The sequence below is a fragment of the Aplysia californica genome, unplaced genomic scaffold (genome assembly GCF_000002075.1).
Source record: "Aplysia californica isolate F4 #8 unplaced genomic scaffold, AplCal3.0 scaffold00676, whole genome shotgun sequence".
In the NCBI taxonomy this organism is placed as follows: Eukaryota; Metazoa; Mollusca; class Gastropoda; order Aplysiida; family Aplysiidae; genus Aplysia; species Aplysia californica.
In genome coordinates, this window is record NW_004797946.1 from 342,089 (window position 1) to 353,902 (window position 11,814).

An 11,814-nucleotide genomic window follows, 5' to 3' on the forward strand; every position below is an offset into this window, starting at 1 on the left:
TGTGTGTGTGTGTGTGTGTGTGTGCGTGCGCGACAGACGTGTTTAGGCGGTAATGGAGTCCACTTGTAATTCGTCTGTTCCGCCTATCCGCACACCCTAGAGAAAAGCTTCTCGCCAGGGAGAGCGCCAACTTGGGGTAACGTGTGAGGCAGTCCAGTCTTCTTGGGCGAAATGCCATGTCGAAAATTGAATGAACCGGAGCTTCTCTTGTGTGTTCGGACCTCAGGGTGATTAGCAGGCTGATATTGGGGGTGGTTGGTGTTATAGCTGACTGACTAGGTGGGAGGCATTCGTGACAGGTGGCCCAGGAATTAATTTATATCTGATTTTCTATGAAATGCAAGTGTCAAAAGTTGCCCAGTCTTACTAGTCGTACATTCTCTTTTTTCTGTCTTTACTAATGATGTGTAGTTGTTTGCGGAGACACTTCATCTCGCATGCAGTGATCTTGATTTCATAATATGTTTTACGTAAATTCCAGATCTGGCAGGGGTAACATAATGTTGGTATAATCATTGAAGTGATAAGCTGTCTCTTTGTGTCCGTGGAGATCTGATAAGTGGTGGTGTTGGTGTCCAGGGACCTGTTTTCAGGACAATGCTACCAAGATTCCATTTTAACCCCCTTGACCTTTTTTGGTTGTTTGATATTCACATGACTGTTCAGATGACTATGGTTTCCGCTTGCTTTCATGACTTTTGTTTTTGGTGAGTTCATTCTCACGTCTCATTTCTCACAGGTTCTGTTCAGTTCATTGGTGTGGCTGGAGAGGCTTTGTTGGTTTGGATGAATAAGCCACTGGTCGTCTGCAAATATAATTTCGTTAAGGCTTTCTGCGCTATTGTTTGCGTCTTGCGTAATTTTGTCCATATTGATTATGGAAAGGACTGACGGCAGTGCCGGATTAAGACCCAGCTGGCCCCAAGGCACACTTCACTGAGTGGCCTGAAAAAGTTAAATATGGTGTAACCCCCCCCCCCTCCCCGCCCAACCCCTTTTATACACACGCACACACACACACACACACACACACACATACACACACACACACACACACACACACACGCGCGCGCGCGCGCGCGCTCGCTTGCTTGCAAATTCAAAACTACACACACATCACACCAATGCGCGGTCTGTCTGTGCGTGTGTCTGTCTGTCTGTCAGCCAGTCCAACGTATGACAGTATGGAATATGGACAACATACCAGTAAGATAATGTAACTAAGGTCTCACAGCAATAACATTATGCATTATCATTTCTTACCTAGATTGCCACTTGGCGTGCTTTTGCAACAGCGAATTCATCAACGACTTCGTTAATGTTGTGTAGTAAATCGCTTTCAATTGAAAGACGTGCTAGCATCCATAGCCTCTGCTGAGACATGGTTGAATGCTTAACGTCTTTAATGCGTTTCAATTGCGAAAATGAATGTTCGCCAGTGCAGTTAGTTGACATTAGAGACAGGTACATCCGCACTGTCTAAATTCCATTGGAAAGTTAGGAGAGAGGTCATGTGGATAGACATTAACAAGTGCTGATATTAAAGCTTTGATGTCTTCAGCTGACATTGAATCACACTCTGTTAAAACACCAAACTGCTGCACTACTGTTAAGTAGGTGTCAATTCGCCTGCATAGGGCACTTTTCAGTTGGACCAAGATAACCAAGAATGTATTCACTTTGAATTTCTTCTGACCCGACATTTCATCCATCACACTTGCCGCATCTCCGTCATCTACTGTTCTCCTGTGTACACGTACTCTCCGACTGTCTGATTTATTTATGCTGCTTCCACATCGGTCACATGCCTTGTCATGGTAATAGTCAAACTTTCCTCGACACTCTCCTATATATTATGTATCTAAACTTTCTAACAATCCAATGGCTGTGCTTAGTTCAATGTTGAACTTCGTAGCAGTTTACTTCAGCAATTGAAACGATGTAAAATGTCATTCCAAAGTTCACACATGAAAGCAACTTCAATAATGTTCATATAACTTGCAAGTGCGCCAGCTTCGTGCTTCGTGCTTCGTGAGACCATTCTGGTCAGTATACTCTGCAATTTCTTGTAGGGCACTTTGGAATTGTTTGTAGCCCCTGAAGACTGTTTCTGTCGCATCAGCCCGGGCAGACCACCGGGTATCAGATGGGTGTTTTGGGACAAGACATTCAGGATTTTCCTCAACGTGTCGTAATAAAATATTCCAACGATGTGTTGATGCAAGAAAAAATTAATACAAGCGCTGCAGGAACTGAAAGAAAGACACAGCTTCCACACAGCAATCTACAGCTGATTGACCAACTAAATTTAGAGAGTGGCCTGCTCACGGAATATAATTGTCCTTGGACCCAACGATTTCATCACTGGCTCGAAAAGCCAGCCCTCTATCACAAGGGAAAATGCTTGTCTTAATACAATGTAACAAAATGTTTTTCAGTATTTTGGTTGTTCCAGTAAGTTTTGGTGTAACCGCTCGTCAACATGCCCACCAGCAACACTACGTTGACATAAAGTCAAGACTGAGTTCATATTTTGGGACTTGTTTCATGTGTTTTTAAATAGTTGGTTATATTCTTCCAATCTGTAAACCCCTGACCAGAAAGATGTATGCGGTCTGGCGAAAACAAAAAGCAAGGGAAACAGAAAACACAGGCTTTGGGTGGAGAATATACTAGCCAGTCACGATCAACTACTTCTCCATTTGACAAAATACGTTTCAATGCACTGTTATTTAAATACCGATTCACGCCAAAAAAAAGTCTCGTTTTGTCTCTGGATAGTCACTGGCCAAATTCCAAAACTGGTTTGCACCGCGAGTTATGCACATTTCACGCACATCGTCCGTTATGTCACCTAGAAGCCTAACATCATTTGCTATTGTTCCTGAAATATTATCAGTTTCGATTGTTTTAGCATCAGCTAGCTCAGCTTCAGCAGTACGCTCTTCTTGGTTGCTGTCGATTTGAGATGAAGAAGCTTCACCACCAGCTACCCCAGCTCCAATAGTACTAGCAGTAGGCTTTTCTTGGTTGCTATTGATTTGAGATGAAGAAGCTTCGCTTCTACTTTTCTTTTTAACATGATAAATTGAAGTCAGTTTTGTTAATTTTTTTAGATCTTCTCCTTCTTTAATTTTCTTCTCCAACTCCTTCGCTCGTTCCCATCCACTCTTTCGTTTTGGCATTTCAAGATACTAATCCTAGCAGACACTGAGGATAAGCATGCACAAGAAAAGAACATTATGAAGTAACGTGGTAGGGCCTATGTTGTGGTAGTGGTGGTGGTGATGCTGCTGCTGCTTTTTGTTGTTGTTGTTGTTGTTTGTTATTGTTGTTGTTTGTTGTTGTTGTTGTTTGTTGTTGTTGTTGTTTTGTTTTGTTTTTTTTGCTGCTGCTGCAATGGTTTGCATTAATATTATGTCGATTCTGGTCTCTATCAGCATCCTCAATATTGTATATTATAAGTAAAGTACTAGTTTGTGTACTACTACTGACTAAGATCAGAATGCAGTCATACTGCATAGCCACTGTCAAAATAAAAGATATCCAGTTGCAGCCAAAGCTGCCGTTTAAAAGACCTTCTCCCACACATACACACAAACTTTCCTGTCTCCCCCCCCCCCCCCCTCCCCTGCCCCCAATCCCACCAACTCTCACTTTCCCGTTGGGTTTCTTCATTTTCCTGTTAGTATGAAGAAACATTTGTTCGCGTAATTTAACATCTAGTTTTACCGACATATGATAGCATTAGTATTGAAAATAACTATTTGGCCCTCTGTTGCTTAGGCTAGCAATATGTAAGTCATAAATCATAACTCACAAGGCATTTATAAAGCGCCCACTTCAGAAGATCTGCTCTGAGGCGCTACAATTTGGATCAATTGAATATTTTCTGGAACAGAAATGTCTTGTCTCAACATTTCCTATTGCTGCTGGCAGTGCGTTCCATAAAGATGGGGCTGAAACACGGAAAATACTGAAAGCCCGATTTCCGATTTTTGTTCTGGCATTTCTAGTTGACAGTCTTAGGTGTTTACCCTGTCTTATGTTTCTGAAAGATGCTTTCACATTTATGAGTTCTGTGATCTAGGTCTAGGATGGTCCAATTTCGTGGATTGCTTCAAAAGCTAACAGTAGGATCTTTAGGTTAACCTCACAAGTAACTGTTGAGTCCCGAGTTCCGGGGAGGGGGAGTTGTGGAGGGGATAGGGTTTAGACCTAAAAGAGGGGATGCTATTAAAATATATATAAACACTGCGCTACTAGACTTAGACTAGGTTGATCTAGATCTAGGTTTATTCTACGTTTTATATAATTCATTCGGAATCTGGACACTAATTTTGTAAGGTTTCAATTTGCTAAAAAAACACAAAAAATAGTACCAAAAAAAACTTTTTACACGTATAAAGTTGCCTTCCCTTCCTGTCCCTTCCCTTGCTTAAAACGTATATGCCTAATAATAGATGTCTGAATTATTATACAGATAGCACCTTGATTTTTTTATATCGGGGGTTTTGTAAGCACAGTTCACCTTTCACCTCATGTGCACTTAGAAAACTGTCGAATTTGGCAGAAATTAGGCTAGAAATGTAGCATTCGCAGTTCGCAGGCTTTTGACTCCAGCAGCAGGGCCACAACTATGGAACTGTTATCTGGGTTGCCAGGTATCTGGTGACTTTAGAGGCCAAATGTGTTTGATTTGGAACCCACTGCTGATGATTCAATTTAATTTTTTTTTAAATGTGGCCCAGAGAGAGGCCAAACAAAATGTCACAGCACTTTCTGAACTAGGCCTGGGACTAAAAACTCAGTCGGACTCTGGTTTGGGCTAGCCTAGGGCTATTCTAGTTGTGGCCTTCCTGACTGGCCTTGCTGCGGCCTGATCAAAACGGGGGAAAACCCCGAAAAAATGTGGCCTTGTTGTACCCTGTCTCTAGCCCGTTTGTGGCCTATTTTTTGAGTGGCCCCAAGGCAATTGCCTTATTTGCCTAATGGTTAATCCGGCACTGACTGACGGGAGATAAATACTACCACCACTAAAAATGCCATTAACGTAACAAACGCGAATGGTTGTTTTGCGAACCATATCACAAGGTCAAACTGCGAAGAAACAATTATCTCAGATTTGAGAAATCGATACGGTGTTGTGGAAAATCAATCAACTTTGAACTTAATCGGACGAGTACACACTGTTTTAAGTTTAAGATGAACTAAAAAGTCACCTTATCAACGTAAAAAAATTCAAGTCAAACATACTTATCTCTAAGCTACACCCCTGATCTTAGGGTAGGTAAGATCTAACACCTAGGCTTCTTTGGCGAGGGCGAAAAATCCCGCGTGCGAGCTGTGCTTGTTGAAGATTCCTTGGTGGTCCTAAAATCGATAAGAGTGGGCTTCGGCCGCAACGCTTGCAAAATTGAAAGAATAATTCTTACCAAACTGAAAATGCTTAATATGTTCCTCGCGCTCATATAACCGTATGTAGTTGCGAGCGCCGTAAAACACTTACTAAATAAATAAATAAATAAATAAATAAATAAATAAATAAATAAATAAATAAATAAATAAATAAATAAATAAAGGAATAAATAAATAAATGAAAATAAAATTTGATAAGAATAAATTAAAAAATAGATGTATATAAATACACTGTACTCAACTCTTTAACTCCTCTTGGTCCTCAGACGGTCGAGATCCGATGCACGATCAAGGCAGACCCTCAGCCGAGCGTCAACATGAGCGTGAGCAGAGAGACCGGGTCAAGTCCTTACTTGAGGCCGCCCATCGCTACCCAAGTGCGTCAAGACGTATGGGCGTATTCTGTCTTTGTGACGTACGGTGATGACGTGAAGGGCAATGTCACGGGCGGGTATTGCACGGGAGCCCAGAAAAAGGGAAAGAACCCAAACCTTACTGCCTATTACTTGAATTATTTGTGGCTTCGTGACGAACGTAATCCTCTCTAACTAAAGCGTTAGCAATAACGAAAAATCTGGCAAGGGATAAAAGCTGATTTGTAATTTAAAAAATACTGATAATAATGACGATGAGGATAATAATAATAATAATAACAACAACAACAACAATAATAATAACAAAAACAAAAATAATAAATAAATAGAAATAGAATAGTAGATAAAGCCATTGATTTCTCACGTAATTTAACGATTGAGTTTTCACAGATTAATTTAGATCAAACGAATGATCACTATGATTATATGAGTGTTTGATTTCTCCAAATAAATACACATTTTTAAAAATGTATTCGAACAATATTATAGTATGCTTGGAAAAGGCCCAAAGCTATATGAGTGCAATTCAGAGGAAATAACTCTCTGTTAACTTCTATCTCTGAGGTAATGTTAGGCTTTTTGTACAATGGAGAACACAAATTTCTATAAAAAGAAATGCATCGACCAAATGATGGTTCTTTAGCGCTGGACAAAAGCCAAACTGGCCATAGTAAAGAGCGAAAGGAGAGTAAAAAAGTGGGATCTACAAGTGGTGCTTTTGGGTACCGACGGAGAAAAATACCTGTTGATCAATTCTAAACGTTTAAAATTTTATTTAACGTCCGTCACTGATCGTGATAAATAAGGTGTACAGAGGGTATTGATCTAATTGTGTGAAGTGTAGTTCTGTGACACCACTACCTACACCGTTTGGTCAAGAATACACCACGAAGTTGTTTGGATTTTAGCAACCGTCGTAATTGCCTTACATTTAGAGTGTAGGCAAATATTTTCGTAGAATTTATTAATAAGCATATTGAATGTATTCCAATTCAAGCAATGTTCTAGAACAGTGTCTCCATCGTCGGTCCTAAACCTGCATGTTATTCCCTGATCCTTTCTGTCTAACGAAAGCTATAATTTTCTTCGGTGAATAAAGTAAAGTGAAATGAAAACTTCGTGTTTTATTTTTTGGATGTTAAAACATGCTTTTCTTCCGAGTTGGCATCTCAATTAGAGTCCTTCATTTGTAACATCATGCGCATAAAAGACCCCACCCCTCCACCCTCAGGAAGTGTCTTGTGCGTAAGTTGTGTTTTACTCTGATGAAAGGCACACCAGTCCCTCGATGAAGGTTTGCTTGTTTCCAGAGAGAACGCTTCGGTTGTAGGGTTTGGTGTTTGGTGTATCGAAGTCTTTGTACAGGCAGGAGATATGTTATTATATTTTCGTTAAAATTTAAGAGAATGGAATGTAATTATTTTATTATTTTCAGGAAGCTTTACGGACAATTCCTTGGGGGTAATGGGCTATAGCTTCGTTGTGGTCAATGCCTTCGTGGCTCGTCAGCTGGCGAAAAGAATGCTATGCTTTCCTCATGCAATGTATGTATCTGAATTGGGAGTTTCAAGGACTGGTATAACTTGGCAGCTGGAAAAATATTGGAGTATTAAACAGAAATGAGAAATAGGTGTCAAATATACATCATCGGAGAGGTGAAAGTGCTGTGGAAGTGTCAAAGTCTTAGATATGCTGAGGTGAAGATGGTGTGTGTGTGTGGGGGGGGGGGGGGGGGGGCTGCAGAAAGCTAAAAGTCGAAGAAGAAGACACTGAATTAAACGTTCGAGACAATGGAAAGACTGAGATACTCGATAGAGTACATTTCTCCACTTGGGAATCAAACTCAAGTCTTCTACAAAATAAAAATGTATTTGCTAGGCCAAGGGCTAAACCATTTCTCTACGGATACAGCAGTACACCTCCCATAGGATGGAACCAAGAGGATGATGGCTTTTGAACCCTCCCCAAATGTATGTGAACTGCATCTATTCTCGGCAAATGTGCCCCCCCCCCCCCCCCCCTCACAACAAGCCACTTTCGAGAACAGGAAATGTATCGTATTTTATCAGGATGCCAACTGACTAACAGTGCAGTAGAAGAGGACTAGTACCCACAGCATTAACCTATGTGAAAGATATTGTTCGTCCACATCCGTCTTCTCTGTCATTGACGAGTTTTTTTTTCAGTTGAGCAGACTTTTGTTCGTCCATCAAAACACAAAGCAGACTTTACTACAATGTTAAGAATAGATAATACTATAATGCAACAATAGCCCGTATCAGGAATTTGGACAACAAGGAAGTCACAACTGCCTTACATGGTCATTTCTTGAGAATCCGGGGACCTATCTAAGATAGATTAAAAACCCAAATCTACATTCAGATTAACCCATTTCTATCTGTAAGCATGGTGTTCGTCTTTTTAAAGAAAGTATAAGTCAAATACCTACATTATAATGCAGGGAATCTGATTACTTTTTCGTTACCACTGACTGAGCAAAGTTTAGGTCGTTTTTTCCTTTCATTGAAGAAGAAAAGGATGGGTTGTTTAGAAAAAAAGTATGAAGAACATACATGATCTGTATGTCCGCTTCCTTTTCATGATTTTTATCATTCTAGACACCACTATTGCTTTTACCCGGAAAGTCAAGTTGAGTTTCTTTCTACAGATCCTTACTCTGAAACGAATTTTTTAAGATGTAAAATAAGAAAATAACTCAACGTATTTCACGCTAACCTGTTGCAAAAGATTGGTCGAACGCAGTAGTAAAGTTAAAGGGAAAACACTTGGGGCTTCCTCACATCCGTGTTGTACAAGTTAATTAACCCCATGACCTCAGCTTTAAATCGAATGATATTTTTACTGAGAGCATACTTCTCTATTCGTTTTAAAAAGACGTTTCGTGTGGGCAAATGGGATGTTGAAAGACGACAGAATTGACCTTAAGCTCCATATTTCTCGAAAATCGAGCAACGAAAGTAATTTTGTCATACAGCACTACTCGAGCCAAAGAGATTACTAGAGATATTAACTTCCGGATAATGTAATGATTTGCTCAGCTACACCTGACTTCTGGTTGGGGCTTATTAGTTTAAAACCGTTATTTAGTAACTAGCTGGGCCCCGTTTCTATGAAAGGAATGATCGGTGCATTAACATGAACCGAAAGCCATTGGCCTACTATATTTACACTCTACTGGAATGGAGTAATAACTCTTGAAAGATGCAAAATGTTAGAAAGTCTAGATCTATACTCTCAAAACAAAATGCGCCTTGCGAAATGTCACTTCCGGAACTTCCACTGTGAAGGACAGCATACGCAGATTTTTTTTCCGTTTCTCAATGGAATAATCACAAAGGCCAAAGAAGGACGGGAACTTTTTGTCAAATATATTTGTCTAAATTCAGGAAATGAATAAATAAAAAATTGGGCTCCGTCATGGGGATCTATCAATCTTTTTGCAGGTACTTACCAACTTTCAACTCTGTAGCTGTCGTAGTTTTTAGGGAAAGTGACAAACGTGTTTCCAAATTGCCAAATGTATAATAGATGTCCACATTGTTGGGGATACATTGCGAGTTATGTTTACATTTGCATGTTAGTAGAATTTTCCCCAGGTACACACTTCCACTTATAATAATATGCTTTCATGAATGATTGTACGTCAGTGAGTGTGGCGAGATGTAGTAAGGTGGAATTACAATTCACGGGGGGGGGGGGGGGGGGGGGGACCTTGTTTATCCCAATCACTGTTGTTTTTTTTTGGGGGGGGGTGGGGATCAACATCTTTCATGGCCACTTAAAAACGCATTTCTAATTGAATTTTACGTATAAACGTTGATTAAAAGCACAACAAAATGTCAATTTGTGGTTTCCAAGGACAACCATACAGCTTGAGAAGTCAAAGAGCTTTGGCTGCCATTTTCTCTCTAATCTTACTTTTGACACCACACGACCCCCATCTCCTTCAGTTCACAATATCTCGACATCTGTTAAAGTTAGATGGGTGTCCTTTAAAAAATCGAAAGTAAGGCAAATGCACAGGCTTTGATTAGGATTATATCAATAGCTCCATATACCCCCAAACTAATGAGTGCCTCATTCCACTGCGTCGTGACACAACTAGAATGCCGCTCGTTCAGTGGTGACTGTGTCCTTATCTGCTTTCTTGTGCACGACAACCCAGCTGCAGATTTTAAAATGCCGACAGTGACTCTGCATTAGAAGCTGGTAGTGACAAAAACATCTTTATTTAAAAGTAAAACTATAAATCGCTCTTCGAAACCAACTAAAAAGAACAACTCCGATGCGCTGAGAACAATCTGGTGAACTGGCGTTAGAAGAAGTATGCCCTGTGTTCAGAACGGCGTACTCACAGATACAGTACTTATTTAATTTAAACTTTGAGCTACTCTAAGGTACACTAAATGGACCCATTGAAAACAAATCAGATTACGCGCAATAACTGTTGTTTTGAGAAAATCGCGTTTGGACATTTTTATTGTTGTTTTATTTTGAATTCGTAATGTCCACTGTTCTTTAAATGCGTCTTAAACGTTTTAAGATTCTAGACGTATTGTTTAAAATTGTAAAAACAGTCTAGTAGCTCTGAATTAATCTTATTGTCATATATATATTTCCTAAACTATCAAACATGAACTTTCCAGCTTTTGCACAATGATTTGTATCAATTTGTACAGATTATAATGTTTTTGTAAATACCTGTTAGCTGTCTTATAGAAAATTCTTTAATAGATATTAGTTGTAAAAATCCAAGTGGGTGGTTTCTACAGATTTTAAACGGTTTACAGCTGGGGCAATATCGCTTTAATAAACAATTCTGTCATTTAAAAAAAAATAATAGTAATAGTGGCATTATCTTTGTTGGTCGCATGTTTTGAAAAATTTAGGTGCCAAAAATGTGTTCCATGTAAAATTCATTTCTTGTACCAAGTTTTGCAAATAAAAAGTGTCATTGTGACCTGTGACGTAGGCCATATGCGTATGCAAAATGTGTGTGACAAGCAGGAAGTACTGTGAACAATCCCATTTTCCGCGTGACGTAGATTTATAGATCTAGTATCTATTATCTATTTGTGGTGGCTGAATTTTGCTATTCAAAAGGCTTTTTAATGGCTACATCGATCAACATATGGTTTTCGCCAAAAGATTCTTTAAAATATTCTCCAGATCATGAAGTCCTTCGTTTTTTCAGTTTTGAGACAGTTTTGCTGCAAAAAGCTAAATTTCTTTATTTCGCCGATCGCTTTTGTTGGCCGACGCTTCTGTCTCTGTAATTTTAGAAAATCCGCCAGGTTTGTTTATTTCAAGTCGTACTTCCGTTCGACACTATCACGCACCGTCGCTCAATACTGAGCACTACTTTAAGTGTGCGACCCGTATAGATCTAGCCTCATATTTTCTTTTTTTACTTGGTGCTAAATTCGACTGTGATCCTTTCGTTTGATGCCCATCATCGCTTTTTCTGGACTCCTTTGTCAAATCCTTTTTCTTGCTGCTGGGAACAATCAACACGCTTCTATCTCAATCCGTTCATAGTTTTATATAAATTTACGAAGAAAAGTTTTAAAAAACTTTCCTCAATTATTGTGGGAAAACATGATTAAGTTGAGACTAATAGAAACAAATTGCTATGCAAAGTGTGGATGGCATTGTTGGGGATAAGTTGCGCCACAAATTTTTGACCGCACTCAGTTGTCTAACTTCGCTATCAAGGGTCAAAATGTAGTTTCTCTTTCACATACATTTTTTATCTCGTCACCCAAGTCGATCTATTTTCATGAGGCTTGATAACTAAAGAGATAACGCAAACGATGTAGGGATTCTTTGGTCTCCGAGTTTACTTGAATATCCCTATTGTGAGATGTTGTCCTTGCGAACTAGCTGAAGGTCCGTAGCTTCGTAGGAGGAGGAGGAGCAGGTGTTCTTGTCTTTGTTCTCTCTCTCTCTCTCTCTCTCTCTCTCTCTCTCTCTCTCTCTCTCTCTCTCTCTCTCTCTCTCT

General features: G+C 39.6%; 1 protein-coding gene across 1 annotated transcript in view; it reads left to right on the forward strand.

The window, feature by feature from the left end:
* Window positions 1-6,907, forward strand: part of LOC101864417 — a gene marked incomplete in the record, with an annotated part of 22,005 nt that extends 15,098 nt beyond the window's left edge. Inside the window, 1 exon segment of the mRNA XM_005108301.3 lies at window positions 5,685-6,907. Within this exon segment, the coding sequence (XP_005108358.2) occupies window positions 5,685-5,966 (282 nt within the window).
* Window positions 6,908-11,814: the final 4,907 nt, after the last annotated feature.